Source organism: Melanotaenia boesemani, chromosome 17 (genome assembly GCF_017639745.1).
Source record: "Melanotaenia boesemani isolate fMelBoe1 chromosome 17, fMelBoe1.pri, whole genome shotgun sequence".
NCBI classification, from domain to species: domain Eukaryota; kingdom Metazoa; phylum Chordata; class Actinopteri; order Atheriniformes; family Melanotaeniidae; genus Melanotaenia; species Melanotaenia boesemani.
Genome location: NC_055698.1, coordinates 31,579,444 through 31,597,279, shown reverse-complemented (window position 1 = coordinate 31,597,279; position 17,836 = coordinate 31,579,444). Strand labels below are relative to the sequence as shown.

Below are 17,836 nucleotides of genomic sequence, written 5' to 3'. Positions count from 1 at the left end.
AGGCGGGTCCATCGCTCTGTGGGGAGTGGTTATTGTCCCTTATGACGTCATAACGTACAGGCTTTCAAACAAGCTCATTTCAGCGCTTACTTCCCTAGAGGTGGAGCAGGGGGGAGAGAGAGCGCCTGAAAGAGTTTCACACTTACGGGTCTCCTACACATGCGGGGGGACCAGTATGACTGTTCCAAAACCATTAAAAAGTGAATTTTGCATAATATGGGACCTTTAAAGTCCAAGCTAATTTGAGACGTTTGCATGGAACCGTGTGGGATACCTGTTAACCCCTTAAAATCCTCCCATTTTTTTTTGCATAAAACCAGGTTTTTAGGGATAAAAGATTTGTTGTGGAACTATTTTACAGGACTGGTCTGAAATAAGTGCTTACCAGTAAACATCATTCACATCAAGAATCTTAGCTTGCAAATATTGTATGACTGGGAAGGTAAATAAAATGTCCCACCCACGGGACGTCTGGTACAAACAGGTAAAAACACACGTAAAAGACCAAAAACTAATAAACTGTGAATTTAGCTTTCTGTTCAGATTCTGCTCAGGGGCTTTAGTTGGGTCTAAAATAAATTCTATGATCCAGATTGTGACATGTGAAAAATAGCCGTCCACACCTGTAATACAGGAACCATAAACAGGCCTTCTGTGAGCGCTTTAGTGTTAGCCTTTGGCTAGCAACTTGTTAGCCAACTTTTCTGCCCTCATATCTGAAATGCATCTTCCCTGGATGCCAGAATTTGCAGAACTTGGGGTGTCCACCTAAATCTTTGACAAATAATGTGTGAACTTAAGTATTTTTGCCTCAGTTCAAATCTTTGGTGTGGCTCATTTCAGCTGATCTGAGAACCGGTAGTAATGGTGGACATGGGCCTAGGGTCTCAGAACAGCACTACTCACATTCTTACCATTTCTAGACCTAATTTTATGTACTTTGGCTTGTTTGTCTCACGGTGCAGACAGATGGCTGTCCTTCCTGATTTTAAGGTTTCCTTCCTGGATCTGGAATGAGTTTAAACGACAGATGAACTGCATCTATAGAAGTGCCCTGATACAACACAGTTGTGAATTGTGTTTACAAATAAAGTTGAACTGAAATGAATTTGTAACGTGACACTGACTGTAAATTTATCTCCGCTTTACTCAGAACTTTACTCCGGCTTTAAAACTTTTTGAAAAAATGTTGGAATAATCTGTTTATATGCTCTAAATCGGAAAAAGAAATAAAATAATGGTCGTTTAAAATACATTTTAAGTTGTGAGAAATGGTTTTAGTTCATATTTTTAGTTGCAAATATTACAATTTTTCAATTTATTTTAGTATTTCTATAAGTAAACATTTTTCATTTGTAATTTTAATCATCCTTTATGCCGAGTTTAACTTATGCTATAATTTCGTTTGCATGATTAGATTTTTGATGACATTACATCTTTTTCAGGGCGTTTAAAATCTGATCTCCACTGTTTTGGTCCATCCTTCATAAAATTGCATGCAGTTGACATAAAAGTGCTGTTTTATTAAAGTTTGATTTATCCAAATATATTTAAGTCAAAACTGTGTAAATATTCTAAATAATCGAGTTTTCCAGACGTTGCTGCTGGTTTGTTATAAAATACCTATTTATTTTTTTTTTAGATGGGCTGTAAAATAAGTCCACTTATATTTTGCTGATCTTTTATTAAACTCTTTGAAAACTGTAGGTTTGGGTGTTCAAATAAATCTTAGGCTTATTTCTGAACCATGAGCTCCGATGAAGACTCAGGCCAGTGACTTCCACAGGGTTTCATATTCTGGACTTAGACCTGAACGAGCTCCATAAAGACTTGAGTGCGGCTGAAATAATGCTTTAAATTTTATATTTTAAGAGAGCACATGTGATAGTTTCATTTTGGGACATTTTCTAATAGTTTGCTCCGTTTCAGTCACTTGTATAAATTAAGTGAGCGAGGGCCTCTACAGTCTGAAGCCGGGACTACAGGTGTGGGAACAGAATGAGTCTGGAAGGAAAAGTCTGTTCGTATTTGAACCCAAAACAAAAAACTGTATGAAAGATTTCCTCACCTGAGATGAAGCTTTAGATTTGGAGTTCTTCAACATCACTGAGGAAGAGAAACATTTAATAAAAAAACATCAGAGAAAACAGACAGCAAAATACAGCCTGAACCATGAAGGCTGCAACCAATCAGCATCATCACACAAACACTTTCTGCACCATCTACAAGCAACGTTCAGCTTCATGTGCTGTCTGCAGACATTTCCAGCAAGTCTAAAAATAAAACTTTTATTCAGTGTGAGCAGAAAGACCCATTGTATCCTCTCACATGGGCACGAGCAGTCAGAGCTGCTCCAACCACAAAGAGCCGGAGCCAGAATGAGTGGGTTGTTGCTGGAAAATGTGGATTCTGCCATTTTGGAAGGAAACTGACAATTTACAATTACCAGATCCACCCCCCACTAAAAAAAAAAAAAAAAACTTTTCCACCAAGTGTTTAGTCAAACTGCACCTCCCTCAGATTAATCCTCAGAGTAAGCAGCACCCCTTCAGAAAGCCTACTACAGGCCTCCTCACCCCTCCTCAGAGGGGGCGGGGGGTCAAGGGACCACCTACCAGCCAGGTACCGTTCCATTGAGGACGATGAGCTCTGGTTCCAACTGTAGCAGCAGAAGAAGAAGAGCCAGACCAGGAAGGTAGCCACGACCAGAAGCAGGACCCAGAGGAGCCGGGCCACAGCCGGGTTGGTGGTGGCCCAGGCTGTCAGGATGTCCATGCTGAAGGCCGCCGAGCACACAGACCAGCAGCTGAGTCTCAGTCTACTCGCTGATCCCACAGCAGTGCTGCAGCTGAGCTCATGAATGGGTCACAACGGAGCTGGTTTGTCCTCCCGGGGCCGCTCCTGCAGCAGGAAGAAGCAGCAGCCAGAGTGACGGCAACCACAGATGGATACCAGCTGTTCCAGAAGGGGGGCCTGGCTCAGACCTCAGCCCACGTCAGCTCTGAGTGTGTGCTTGCCTGTCGTGTGTCTGTTGTGTTTTACAGAATCCTGGAGAAGAGGGAGTGTGTGCACCTAAGAAAAGGAGTTGGGAGGAGCAGCTTTGAGCTGCAGCACCCAGCTGAACCGTCAGCCACTCCCAAGAACAGCAGCAGGGATCTGTACTTCACCAAGTGAGTGACAAGTTCGGGTCGACTCAGAAATGCACCCGAGGTCTTTCTCCTTTTTTCTGGAATACCTGCCGGCTGTAACTTGTGTAATAACAGGGGAGGAGGGGAGTCACAACTCTGCAGCAGCTCCCTGTCGTTGCTCCATATCTGAACTAGAAACAGCACATTCAGGTTTCCTCTCAATCACACAGCGAAGACACACCAAATATTTTACACCCATCTGCTTCTGAAAATGTCCTGCAGCTTAAAAACATTCAAGACCGGTTTAACAGGAGGTTTACACAAGTCAAATAAACAGAGTCTTCAGGTGTGGTCAAACAGTAGCAGCAGCAGACAGGACGACAATGAAGTCCATGACAGGAGCGTTATCCTTGTGTAGGGATGTCCATCCAATCTGAAAAGCTTCCTGTAATCAACAAATAACTCCTACAACCTTTAAAATGTCACTTTTATTGTTGTAAGTTTCTTTTATCCGTTTTCTAATACAGAACAAACTTTTTGTAAGTGAAGAATGTTGAGTCTTTTGGAGACATCTGAATGAAAAGAGCCTACTCTGCCATCTAGTGGCCAAAAAAGTGGAAACAATTCTTTAAACTGGAGCAAAATAAAGATTTCATATCCGGTAGATCCTCAATACAAAGCAGAAATTACTGAGGTCTTAACTTTAACCTGAGGCCAGATTTTAGCTTGGTAATGATGGTAAAATGGGATTAGCTTAATGTAGAGTAAGAATACCCTCAGTTTATATTACAGAAGTTTAACTTAATGGAGTATTAGGGGTTAGCTGATAAGTTCCTGAATAGAATAAAAAAGCCTAATTATCCACGGGTCGGTCTCCATCACCTCAGTAGAAGCCAGAGTCTTGAGCAGCCCAGTTTGGTGTCTGAGAAAAAGGGGGAAAAAAAGCACAAACACATTAGAAAAAGGATATATTTTGATTAACTTTTAGTTTAATTTTCCTTAAATTCGATCCAGACTCAACTTGTTCAGAGCAGAGATGGCTGAACATGTTCTGGTCCAGTTATAATTGGGTCGATAGAAAGGTTGAAGCAGGGTAAAAGTAATGAGTCTGCTTTATTTTAATTATTAATTATTATAATAGTTTACCCTCACCGTCCACTTCATCAGCTCCACCTGTTCAACTGCTGTTAAATATCCAACCAGCCAATCACACGGCAGCATGTAGACACGATGAAGACAACTTGCTGAAGTTCAAACTGACCATCAGAATGATGAAGAAAAAGGATTTAAGTAACTTTTAACATGTCATGGTTGTTGGTCTGAGTATTTACTGGGATTTTCACCCACAACCATCTCCAGGGTTTCTAGAGAATGTTCTGAAGAAGAGAAAACATCCAGAGCAGCAGTTGTCTGGACCAGGATGTCTGGTTGATGTCAGAGGTCAGAGGAGAATGGACAGACTGGTTGGAGATGATAGAAAGACAACAGGAAGTCCAATCAGCACTGGTTCCAACCAAAGGTCTGCAGAACAGCATCTCTGAACACACAACACGTCCAACCTTGAAGCAGATGGACTACAGCAGCAGAAGACACACCGGGTTCCTCCTGCCAGCTAAGAACAGGAAACTGAGGCTACAATTCACACACACTCACCAACACTGGACAATAGAAGATGGAGAAACGTTGCTGGTCTGATGAGTCTCCATTTCAGCTCCACATTCTGATGCTAGACTCAGAATCTGCTGGAAACATCATGAAAACATGGATCCATCCTGCCTTGGATCAACGCTTCAGGCTGCTGCTGGTGTAATGGTGGGGGGAGATTTTCTTGGCCCACTTTGGGTCCCTTAGTACCAACGTGTCCTGGTTTAACCAGCACAGCCTACCTGAGTATTGTTGCTGACCATGTCCATCCCTTCATGACCACAGTGGAGCATCTTCTGATGCTACTTCCAGCAGGATAATGCACCATGTCACAAAGCTCAGATCATCTCCACCTGCTTTCTAGAACATGACGATGAGTTCACTGGACTCCAACGGCCTCCACAGCCACCAGATCTCAGTCCAGTAGAGCAGCTTTGGGATGTGGTGGAACGGGAGATTCTCATCATGGATGCAGCCGACAAACCTGCAGCAACTGTGTGATGCTGTCATGTTAATATGGAGAAAACCTCTGAGGAAGGTTTCCATCACCTGCTTCATCTATCACACCAGAATTAAAGCAGGTCTGGAGGAAAAAGGGGGTCTAACATGGTACTAGAAGGTGGACCTGATAACGTGGACGGTGTATTTATGGGTCTCAGTTTATAAAAACTGCAGCAGCAGATCAGTGTAAAGCAGGTGTGCCAAGTCAGGTCCTCGAGATCTACCATCCTGAAACTTTAGTTAAAACCTTCAACACACCTTAATCAAGTGGCTGAATTCCCTCATCCACACGTCATTCAGCTCTGCAGAGGCCTGCTAACGAGACAGTCGCTTGATAGTTTACTGTATGCTGAGATAGATCTCGAGTACTGGAATTGGGCACTGCTGGTGTAGAGAAAGCGTGACGTGTTTCCATGCAAATCCACCAGGGGGCAGCACAACGTCAAGGTTGATAAACAGGTGAGGACAGGAAGTACCAACAAAGCCTCTTATGGGATTTCACTTTGTTGACTTATATGAAAACAGATTTTAACTGCTGCTTAAAAACAAAATAAATGAATGAGAAGGATTTAAGTTTAAATCTCTCCATTTCTACCCCAACAGGGAAAAAGTTTAGTTTGCTTTAACTCAAATTCAGAGTCGGATTTGTTTCAGTGAATAAATTAATTTTGAGTAGAGGTTCTTAAACGTTTTTCAACATTTACTACATGTTACCACAGAATCATTTTTCACCCTGGAAGCCTCTAACCCAGGGCGGTCCAGGGGGATGGACCAGGAAAATAAAATAACCTAGAAAAAGGAAAAACTCCACATTGTCTTTATGTATTTTAGCCCAAAGGGCATTATCAAGATGTTTAATGAACTATCCTTTTAGAAAAAACCTAAAATTTCTTGTTAGTCTCAGTTACACATTTACATAATTCTATTTAGGTATTTTATCTTTATAAATGTCTTATTTTATATATAAAATATAATATTTAGATATCTTTGCAATTTTTTCAAACATTTTAACATATATTTTATTATATATATTTCTAGTTATTCCTTTTAAAATTAATATTTTATTTATGACATTTTAATACATTAGAAATTCCAGATCACAACAGATCTATAAAACCAGGTTTCAGGTATCTGGAAGTGAAAAATCCAGCATTTCAGGTGAACATCAGAGTAACTAAAACCTAGAAATTATTTTAATTATTTTAATCCTGAGTAGCTGAACGGTTTCACCTCATCATATAAACTGAAGTCACATCTTTTAAGTCAGAAAAGATAGAAAAGTTCTCCCCCTCTTTTTATCGCATGTTCCCTCATGTGAGGAACACTGGCTTCGAGCAGCTGTTTGTGTTTCCATGGTGATAAAAGACGGAACAGTGTTGGTTCACCTCGTTCCTGTTGCTGTGCGCCACCTTCTTCTCAATGTTCATGGCCAACATCTGGCTACGGAAAGACAAGCTCTTGGTCTTCTCGATCACCTGCTGGTACGGTGAAACCGCGTTGTTGCCCATCACTACGTGACCCTGAAACAAAAACACACTTTTCTGAGGGTCCGACTTCAGCAGTTTAATCCTGATGGGTCTCCTGTCCCACTTTCCCTCTGGTGCGGGGAAACATCGCTGATGGGCTGGGTGTTGTGAAGCTCACCAGTTTGGAGTCGATCTTGGCATCGAGTCTGGCGTTTCGGATGAGATTGACGATCCACCGCTCCGCCTCTTCGGGCGTCATGTTGAGCTTGTCTGCCAGCATGCTGAGAGGAGAGAGCGACGGAGACATTTCAGTAAATCACCCCTGGAGGAGTTTGGAAGCATGCAGGAGCAGAGATATGAAGCAGCTTCCTTTCTACAACAAACGCTTCCACAGTCGCTTTAAAGACCCCCCACCTGATGCTGATACACTGATGGATCCGACAGAAGGTCTCAAAGATGAAGAGACGGGCGTTCTCGATGAAGTCCTCCAGACAGGCAACCAGAAAGAAATCATTCACAAGAACCTAAAGAAGGTAAAGATTCAGACACTTCACACAATCCATTCACAGCAGTTATAAAAATTTATATACGAAAACATTCAAATTAACACAAGAGCCAAGATGTCACTGTGACCAAGTTAGAATGAGCATATTTAATAACTTAGTCAAATAAAGCACAACTCCTCAATATCATCACTTTCCATACGAGCTCATGCGTGAGTCATGACGGCAGAAAAGCTCACCCAGCACACGGAACGAACCCAACCGGGTCGTCCTGCAGCATCCGCTAAATGGAAGGCTGGAAAACGGTCAGAAACCTCACAAATATGGAGGATAACATGGTGGCACGTCGGTGGATTCGGTTCATTGCTGGAACAAAGCGCCTACATGCCCAAAACCCGCTTCTCTAGCAGATAAATTCAGACTTTAATGTGGCATGAATAACGGTCATGCATTAATGCAGCAAGTGTTAATTCCACAGATTAACCTCTTTGCACCGACACGTTATTTTTCCTAATGAAATCTTTAGGACCTATAAGGAGTGTTCATGTGACTTTACACGTTTACAGTGTTGGAAAATTAGAGCAGAATAATAGTAATGGTGCCATCCTTATTGCTTGGTCATGTATTTTACATTTGGGACTTTGTAGGAATAAATAAACATCTTCAAGAAGTGCACAGATGCCCAAACAGCTCAAAGTAGTGATGCTATGTCTGGTACCAAAGCCCCGAAGCCTGCTTGGAGTAAAGGGGGGGGTGCCCAAATGAAGCCTGCATCGAGGCCCGTATTATTTTTCTGAATATCACGCGACTAAAGACCAATGAGGCCCTGCTTTTCCTAAATCATGTGAGTGCCTGTATGATTGGAGCTGCTGAAAAAGCAGAGGAAAATGCAGGAAATTCTCCCTTTTTAATTTAAGATGACAACACATGCGGCACTGCCACAGAGAAGGAGCAGCCAAAAAGATGAGACATCAGCTGTGTGGAAATACTGATATATCTTCAAATAGGATACCTTGGATCTGCAGAGCGTGAGCAAGAGAGAGAAAGAGAGATGAATGTGTGGCATGCCACATGTTTTAATTTTATTGTTCCAGCTGTTCTTACAGCAGCACCACAGCCATGCTGAGGCACTACCGGTCCTCCAGCCGCCACATCCCAGGCCGTGTAATACACTCCTGATGATCTGTTAATTGCAATATCCTTCATTTTGACTGAAACACATCAGCCATTTCCTCCCTTACACAAACTGGCCCTTCAGCTTATGTGCACACCTGCTTCTTCAGTCCCCCGTGAGGGTTTTTTTTAAGGCTGGTGAAGTTCTATCAAAGAGGAATCACCTGAGCCTCAGCACTGTCACAACAGTCTCATTCCTGAACAGGAGTCAATAAAGCACAACCCTCCCGCTCACCTGACGTCCCAGCCACACAAGCACTTCCTGCCACCATCGTGTACATACACATCCTTAAAAAAAAAAGCTGTCTACATATAAAGAAAAATATATTACTTTATTCGCAAATTATATATATATATAGATTAATTTACAATACAGTTGCATCATTATGTTTACATATCCACCGCATGTAGCGTACGTATTTGACTGGACATCGAATAACCAGCAGATGTCAGCACCACCACCTGAGCTGTTAAATTAGGCCTCAAGTTTTCACACTTTTTGCGAAGCAATTGACCAGAAAGACAACACTTTCAGGAGGCTTCATCACACCATCACCGGCTCTAAGTGGTTTCTACAGCAGCTGGATTTTATGAAGGGAACCAGCCAGCAACACAGGTGGAACAAACGGACTGCAGCACAATCCTAAAAAGAAGGCGGAGCCAAGTACGGAGAACTCTGTTACCAGCAGCACATGCTGGAGACGTGATCTTGTGAATTTCATCGAAATCGAATCAAAGTAGGCTGTGGTGAATCGAATCAAATCAAATCAGGAAATTAGTGAGGATACCCAGCCCTAGTGTGCACATTAAAATTACTTTAAATCTTGAAAAGTTAACACCAGGAATCAGATTATTAGCAAAGATATTTAGATACTGATCAGCAGAGTCTGAAGCAGTTTGAGCAACTGGAAACGGGAGAAAGAGGAAAAGTAGGAATATACTGATGACTGACATGAACAGAAAACTGGTGCCACATCCAGCCCAGAAATCCCTTTCTAGTGAACAGAAAAAAAATCTATATAAATAGAAAAGAAAACTTTATTTGATGACATTTGTACAGTAATAAGATGTGTTTGGATCTCTGGAAGGAAAACAGACACCCACACACAGTATGAAAAACCAGCAGAAGTCACGGCAGCGGTGACCTCCTGACCCACCTTCATCCCCCCATCACTACATTCACCCTCCATTTCTGGCAGTGCCGCTGAAGCCGTGCAAACTCTGCAAAAAGAAAGGTTAAGGCCCAATTCATGATGTGCAAAACGGTCCCCAAGCACAGCTTCACCACCTCGGTCGAGGGTTTCTAAAGAGGACTCCTAAATCTGACAGCTGTTCCGCTTTGGAAATCAAAATGAATGAAAGTAAGAGCCAGCAAATCAGGCCAGACATGGATTTGCTGAGGCTGAATAGCTGCAGAGTTAAAAGCCTGGGACTCAGGAGATCAGGGGACGGCTGCGGAGAAAGCTCCACATTACCCTCAATTCCAGGAGACAGATGACTTATGGGCCATTTTGGCCTGTGCAGCGTGACCAGCAGTGCCGAGGAAAGCTGATGTCGTCCTTACCGACTCGCACTCCCTCAGCTTCTTCTGGGCGCTGTCGAAGTCGAAGTTCACGTAGAGACACTCCACGAACTCTGTGATGGGGTCCTTGTAGGTGTACGACTCCTACACCAGCGAGACAAAGATGGTTAAACCACGAGGCACCGATTCAAGCTGAATTATTCTGAACGTCGTCCTCTCACCTGCTGAATGACTTTCACCAGATCTTTGAGCACTTGCCTCCGTTTTCGTACATCTTTGTTGGTGATGACTGCAGTGGTGAGGTATCGCAGTATGTGTGGGCACATCGTCTGGATGGCATTCAGGTACCTGAAAAACACACGTGACAGTTTAAAATTCCAGCCTTGGAATTGGGTTTTAATGCTCTGTACACACAAAAAGTTCCAGGTTTGACTTCAATTATCACTTTAATTTTTTAAATCTACAAATTTCTTTTTTTTTTTTTTTAAACAAATGACTTTTCAAAATAAACTTTTGGCTTAATTGTTTTTTTTCTTCAAATTATCCATTCTAGAACATAATTTTCCACCATACGGTTGATGGCTATATTAAATTATACTACACGTACATATTACATTATATATTACGTTTCAATGAGGCCTTTGTTGCATTTGTGACTGTTGCTTGGCAACAGAAAACATGATTTTAACTAAAGTGGTCGGTGTGTTGGTATCAATGTCAGTGTGTGGTATGAATGTGTGTTTTCAGAAAGTGATGTCTTTGTTTACAGGTAAACGGGTTTTGTCAATCATAATTTGAAGTTAAACGGTCACAGGTGAAAGAATTTGATCTCCGCTTCCAACGCAAGTTTATTTGGTTTCTGTTTCAGTGCAGCATGTTTGTGGAAATGAAGAGATTCTTCGACTGAAGGTCTGGGCCCAGTAAACCCAGAGCAGAGAAACAGTTTTTAAATCTCCCTCCACAGACTGAACACACTCACTGTCACACACAGACATGTATCACTGTGTGTGTCTGACAACGGGCTAAAACATGGACTAATTTTCACTACATGCCATTGAAGGGTTAAAATGATATGAAAAATACATGTAAATGTGTTAGTTATGATCAGCAAAAGCGTAGATAAGTAAATAAATAAAAAGTAAATAAAATAAAATCTATTTTTATAGCACTGCGTATGAACTGAACATTTTTGCATCAAGGGTAAGAAGTGGTGTAAAAAAAGAAAAATCAACAAACTGATGAAATAATGAAGCAGCTTTCTAACTAGGAGGTTTTTTTTAATAATGCTGACAGGTTTAAAGGGTGAGAATATCCGTCGCGGGTCTTTGAGGGAGAGAAAGAACAGCTCCATGAAGCCAGAGCACCGCTGGCTTTCCTCTGATAGCGTGTAAAGACTCACTGAGGCTGGTAGAGGAAGAGCTCGATGATGTTATCTCTGCCTTTGGGGTGGTTGAAAAACACAAAGAGGGACCAGTGAATGAGCCAAGTCCTCTGCTGGAGCGACTGAAGAGGAGAGCTCACCGACTGAGAGGAGACAGGAAGCAAACATGGAGCGTTACACAAACAAAAACCCACAACTAGTGAAGATCCCGTCCGGTTCTGGACCAGGGATCTGGAGCAAACACACAGCAAGAGGAATTCAGTAAACATGAAAATAACAGAAGATATTAACTGCAGTTCTTTAGTAAAAGTAACCGATGGCTAATTCGTCCAGGTGAGGTTACATTTTAATATTAACAGGGCAGGGGGAAAACTATTTTACTTCAGAGTTCAGGTGGTCAGGATTACTACAAACATGTGGAAATGTACACGTATGTATTTAAAATAACTATCTCTTGGAAGGTTCCTCTGATCATGTGAAATACTGGATTGTTCGGTTCCAGACGCCCTTTATTTTATGTTTTGTAATTCATGTGTAAATAACAAACGTGTAAAATAAATAGAATATTAAAATAAATCAAAATATAAAACACATGTAAAAGACATAAAAAGAACCTCAATTAGTTTCCTGATTGGAATGACTGGATCAACAAAAACCACAAACAAAAAGGAATTTTCCAACAAAAAGACGACGTCCACTACATAAACTCTGGTCTACAATAAGCTGGTTGACCATAAACTCATCAACTCATAACGAACCGCGGGAATGTCACGTCGGGAATTAAAAGAAAACTGAACACGTCTCAGCTCCTGAACCCAACACTTGGCTGCCTTAGTCCAATTTCAAACATCACTTAAGTGAGATTTTAAATGAGACTAACATTTAAATTTGCTGTGATGTATGAAAGTCCATCTCATCCTTACAGGCTGGACAACTGGGACTTTAAATAAATCAGGATCTCCATGTGGAGCTGTCTGAAGGACAAAAGCCTCCAGAAAGCTGCCATCAAAGTTCTGACAGAAAGCAGCAGGACTGATTTTATTACTCCAGCTGGTTCAACACAATTAAATAAAAAAAGCTTCATAAAAAGCTTTGGGTTCAGGGGAAGTGGAATCCAGTCGGAGAGGCCTCAGATTCACTTTATAGCTTTTCCTCCAGCTCTGAACTTTCATTCACCAGAAGAGTTTCCTGGATCATTTTTATTTAACTTGCATTTTATTCTTGGTTTTGACTCAGTTGAATTAGTTGTGGCTCTTTCATTTTTTGGCAGGTATGGAGAAAACTTCTTCCCCATCAGCGACCACCAGCAGCGCCCTTTTCCATCATTTCTAACCTGGTCAAATCTTGCTTCGTTTTGAACATATAAAAACAGAAGTCAGCATGCGATATAGAAAGTTTCCTCTTGGTTTTATTCTTACGTTGTTATCAATGGTCTCCCTCAGACGAGTGAGATCCTCCATGGCTGCTTCCCAGTTCTGCATCAGGATCTCAGAGGCCAGTTTTCCCCACAGAGAGCTCAGAGCGTTCCTGTCTGTGGAGGGAACCTGAGCAGAAAGCAGCACACGTCAGATTTACAAGCCAGCTAATACAGAAGAAACCGTGTTCATGTATTGATGAACTCATCTTTCATATGGAAATTTTCTCACCAGGACACGGAAGAAGTAGAGGTACTCTGCAGCCCCGGAGTAGTTACCGCACTCGTACTGGAACTTGGCGTACCTGTACAGCGTGTCCAGGTATTCCTGACGGAACTAAAGAGGTAAAATACGGGTCAAGAACACTGAGCACAAACAGATGGAGCAAACATGTAAAAGACGTTACGGACTCATAATGTCTGAATGCAAATCATTCATATGAACACAGACAGCCTCTGAAGCCCTGAGGCTCAGTCAGACTGGTGCGTTCTTCAAGCTGCCAGGTAGAACGCAGCTACATCGTTCATCCTTTAGGCAAAAACAGTGTTCTTTTACCACCTTAAGAAGATTTACCAGCCGTGTAAATGTTAAAGTTCTTTTTTCTCCTCATGCACTGACTAGTCACCAAAGAGAATTCATCTGTAGATGAGGTAAAAGAGGTCAAATTAAGAAGACATTATCCAGAAAGCTGCATGGAGTACCTCTGGTAATTGAGTGCATAATAAGCACATCTGTGGGTGTTGGATGATTTGACTCTGTGACAGCTGGTTGCTATGGAAACGCAAGAGCATGTCTTGAGACCCAGTTTGAGATTACACAGCAGTGCAACTTTTCTGCAGCAGGAACCTGTAAAAAGGACTTACGTTGTGTTTTTCCGACAGATAGTCAAACAGCATCCTCCCGTCTCTGATGAAGACAGACAAAGAGTTCAAACAGCTGCTTATAGTCCTCATACATGCCAGAAGTACTATGATGATGTCAGAATGATAAATGGGGCTGGGACAGACCTCGTGGACTGCATCTGCCGGGTGGTCTCCGGGTCTTCGAACATCTTGACGATGGGCTCCGTCTCTGACTGAAGCTGCTTCAGCTGGGCCACCACAGTGCTCCTCTTCTCCCTCAAGGCTGAAGCAGGACATTCATCCATTAAACAGTGATTCATACTGAGATCATATGTGGGTAGAAAACGTGCTTTTGTACCATTTTCAGTGAGTTCACACAGATGAATGCAGCTACATACAGTTTACTGTGAGATAAGGAAACATGGCAAAGCTAAGCAGTGATGAGGATTCAAACCATCACGAAAACAGTGACAGACAAAAAGCAATTCGAATTAAATAATCTTGTTGTAATACGCTCTGCTATTTCATCACATGCTCCAAAAGACACGCACGCTTCTGCTTCTGAAGGTGAATCTGGGAAAATAGCAAAGTGGATACTCTGCCATTGCTGCAAACTTAACCATTATGCGCTCAATGAGCAGTGGACCCCTTCCATGTCCCTTCCATGTCCCTAAGCACTCTCAGGGGGCCGGTGTTGTCTTGAAAAAAGTACCCCTGCAGGAGTGCTTATTTTAACACAACTGGCCACATCACACATTATAAATAGGCTTTATTTTGCTGTATTCCTACGTGACAAATCTGCCAAATAGTGGAAGGACCGAAGCTGTGATTTGTTTAGCAAAAGACATTGTCTGTGATACCGTTTTCCAAATATTTTAGAAAATATTGTGATATTTTTTGGCAATATCACCCATCCCCTACCTACCTACATACTGCGTCATCTTAACAGGCTGACCAATAATGAGTGGTCATCTGGAGCAGGAAAAAGCCAAATCGCAAGGACAAAAAATAAATCCCTTCATTTTATTTTTCCATTTATGACTTTTGAGGAAAATCGCCCTCTTATATGCATCGCAAAAGCTATCCTGGAATTATTTCCGCAGTGGATCGCGTATCATAAGGATCTAGATGGAAAGAGATCACGGATGCAGTTGCGTTGCATATCTGATGATATGAAGCTGTTTATATGGTGGAAAAGTTCCCACATGTAGCGTTAATCAAACTTGCTCAAAACTACCAAACAAATTCTTGGGATTTCAACCCTTTCATTGCCAGTTTATTTGATTTATTGCATTATTTAACCACAAAAACTGAATTATTTTCCGTGCAATAAATATCTAGGGGCAGAGTCTTTGGAGCTGATTAGAATCTTGGATGTGTCAAAGATGAGAAGGAAAATGGGTTTGTTTGCATTAATATTTTTAATATTTTTACGTGGTGTCGAATACTCCCTCTGCTGAACTTTGGGGCCAAAAATGTCCCACTGACTTATTAAAATAACATTTTATAACCAGATATTAAAGTTTAAAACCTTTTCAATGTCAGCAATTTCTTTGGAAGAGAAGTTGTGAGAGATTTTTACTGGATTGCACCAGTTAATCTTTTCCCAGGTTTGGGAGACGGAGAAAATTCCTGTATTTTTTTTCAGTTTTATTATGGAGCCATGACACTAGCAGGAGGCGCTAAGAGCGATTTACCTGTGTGTGTAACATTTCTGATTATCTAAATGTTGATTAGATGTTGACTTAGAAATGATTTCTAAGACTACTAAGCACACTTATTTATTACCTTTTTATTTTTTTTACATTTCAACTACTGTCATGATAGTGTTGCATGTGGGACTGGGCTATATATTGAGTAAACTTGATGTATCCTGACAGGCTTTTCCGTACGATATATAAAAATTGCTTTATTACGATCACCAAGTACAAACTATCACAGCAGTGTTATGTAGGATTTTCTTCGTAGCGCTCGTTCTGCTGGTCGGAGTGAAGCTTACCGCACGCGACACGGCTTCTCACAGCAGACAGCTCGCTCTCCCGCCCACCCAGAAAACACTCCTGCTCACACACTCGTTTCAGGAATATGCAGGAGTATGCAGCTAGCCATCTTGCAAGCTAGTTTATGAAGCTGTAAGTTAGACATCCATCTTATGCAGTAATTCTCCTCAGAAATGACAAGGAGACTGATTGTTCAGCTGTGTGTGTTTCTCTGATGGACATGAAGTTCTTAGTACACTGGAAAACTCCTCCAGCTGCTCTTAATAAGAGCTGATCTTAAACCTCGATTTCACAAATAAAAACAAGGAGTGAGAGGCAGAGGACTGTGGTTTGAATTTTTAGCTTCTTAAATTGAATAACTGGTCTGCATCAGTAATATCAGCAGAGGAAAACACGAATGCTGGTCAAGTTGATTAGCATCACAATGAAAGCGGGCATGCTCAACACAACGCTGACCTAACTAAAAGATCTGTATACGTGTTTCCATGGATACCCTGTATTTGGAAATCTCAGGAATTGAGACACCCCAACCGAAAATTAGGTTTTTTTCAAATTGACATAAAATCTGTTCCAGCTAACACATCAAGAAACAAAAATTGAACAATCTGAATTGACCTGTATTTGAAAAATAATACCTTATAGATATCACAATTTACATGCCATAGCAGCAAGATGTAAAGGACAGTCCCAGAGAGAAAGCAAAGACACACACAGGCTGCACAGGGGTAATAACAATTGTTATAATAACAGCGTACAATGACAATGTGTACACTGTATCCAAGACGCATCTCATACTGAAATTGCGACTGTCAAAATTGCTTTTAGTGTGGTATGACATGAATGTGCTCTTACAGTGTGGGATTTCCTTGTCAGGATACAGGTTTTTGTACACATCCATGGCGAAATCCACCATGTTGGTGTCGCTGAGGAGGTCCAGCTTTCCCTGCAGAAGTTCCTTCTCATTGTAGATCTGCCATGAAAATAGACATAATTACATGATTAACCATCCGTGAAAATGCTACACAACCTACTTTTAATGCGCACTTTAACATTACTGGGCTGAGAGACAGAAGCATGAATATGGCAGGTCTCATTCAAACAGGCAGTTAATCCTGGGTAACTGCTGAGCTACAGGCTGACACGCAAAGAAACAAAGCTACATACCTAAAATAAATGGTTATATTCAATAAAATTTTCCTACTTTTCTGCTCCTATAACTTACACTGCAGCCGTAAACAAATGATACAAAAATGTGCCCGGTTAGGGAAATTATTACTACCGTTAGCTGCTAGCTAATGGGCTAGCTAACGCGAGTACTGACCAGCTGAGACGGGTTGTTTCCAGCTAAAACCATGTTTTTAACGTCCAAATTAAATAGCTACAGAATATTTCAGCGTTGTAAAACACAAAATGTCGATACCTCTTTCACAGACAAGAACTCCAGCAGAGGAAAAACCAAATGCCGGTCCAGAAAATGTGCTATCTTGGTTGTCAGATCGTACTCCGCCATCTTTGCCGGTTTCACAGTTAAACTTTATTGACAAAAGGTTTCCGGCATTTACAACGCCGATTGACGATTACGTCATCACGTAATATATTACATAGTAGGGGATTATATTTTATTAATGAATGAGTTTTAAACACTCAAAAACAAAGTTCATTATGATGACGTAAATTGCAACATCTAGATGACTTAAAAATTAGGTTATGAGATCTCAAATCATGTAATTTTCTTCTTGGTACCAACAGATTAAATTATTTTATTTTCAGTCAAATAAACTACATGTGTTTGTTAAATGTGTGCAAAGTGGCAAAATTCAGCAATAACCCTTTGCATGTTTCTTGTTCATCAAAATTAATGAAAGTTTCTGAAATAAACAGGTTCTTCCAAAAATCTATTAGTTTACTTATAACAAATGTACAAAATATGTCTGTTTCTATTGTTTGCAATTTACCCTTTCTGAAGATCTAAAGAGGAAGTTGCAGCTAAATCAACAGATGCCATGTGTAAGGTGTCTGATTGAACTCAAGTAAAAAGTGTTTGCATATATTTTACATAAAAAAATGACTAAAACATGCGATCTAGACATTTTGTTTGATGAGGGAGTTATAAAAGCTGTAAAACACAAATACTTAGGCATCATTATGGACACTAGTAATTTGTCTTTTAAAAAACATGTCAGCACAGTAATAAAAGGTAAACCTCAATTTGAATAATTTTAAGGGCATCACTCATCAAACATCCACATCTGCTGCAAAAC

The 17,836-nt window shown here is 41.1% G+C and overlaps 2 protein-coding genes across 2 annotated transcripts in view; both read right to left on the bottom strand.

Annotated features, from left to right (window-relative positions):
• pleca (plectin a) overlaps window positions 1-3,205 on the bottom strand; it is a 145,874-nt gene extending 142,669 nt beyond the window's left edge. Inside the window, exons 1-2 of the mRNA XM_042012539.1 lie at window positions 2,616-3,205; window positions 2,069-2,106 (exon numbers count right to left, since the gene is read on the bottom strand). Of these exons, the coding sequence (XP_041868473.1) occupies window positions 2,069-2,106; window positions 2,616-2,775 (198 nt within the window). The 5' untranslated portion in view covers window positions 2,776-3,205. The remainder of the gene's footprint in view (window positions 1-2,068; window positions 2,107-2,615) is intronic.
• A 396-nt stretch (window positions 3,206-3,601) lies between these two features.
• Window positions 3,602-17,122, bottom strand: eif3eb (eukaryotic translation initiation factor 3, subunit E, b). The gene is made up of 13 exons (XM_042012570.1): window positions 16,996-17,122; window positions 16,428-16,545; window positions 13,741-13,858; window positions 13,597-13,639; window positions 12,965-13,069; window positions 12,737-12,862; window positions 11,337-11,461; window positions 10,159-10,285; window positions 9,980-10,081; window positions 7,154-7,263; window positions 6,918-7,020; window positions 6,659-6,793; window positions 3,602-4,050 (listed from the first exon to the last, which is right to left on the bottom strand). The coding sequence occupies exons 1-13, from the start codon at window positions 17,083-17,085 to the stop codon at window positions 4,012-4,014; spliced, it is 1,341 nt and encodes a 446-aa protein (XP_041868504.1). The 5' UTR covers window positions 17,086-17,122; the 3' UTR covers window positions 3,602-4,011.
• Between the last annotated feature and the right edge of the window lie 714 nt (window positions 17,123-17,836).

What these genes read in the sequence shown, in the direction of transcription:
- eif3eb (XM_042012570.1), bottom strand. Translation starts at nt 17,085, where the DNA reads ATGGCGGAGTACGATCTGACAACCAAGATAGCACATTTTCTGGACCGG. An exon ending in ATCTGTCGGAAAAACACAAC is followed by an intron (nt 13,070 to 13,596) that starts GTAAGTCCTTTT and finishes TTACCTCTTTAG; the next exon opens with TTCCGTCAGGAATACCTGGA. An exon ending in TCTACTTCTTCCGTGTCCTG is followed by an intron (nt 12,863 to 12,964) that starts GTGAGAAAATTT and finishes CTTTCTGCTCAG; the next exon opens with GTTCCCTCCACAGACAGGAA.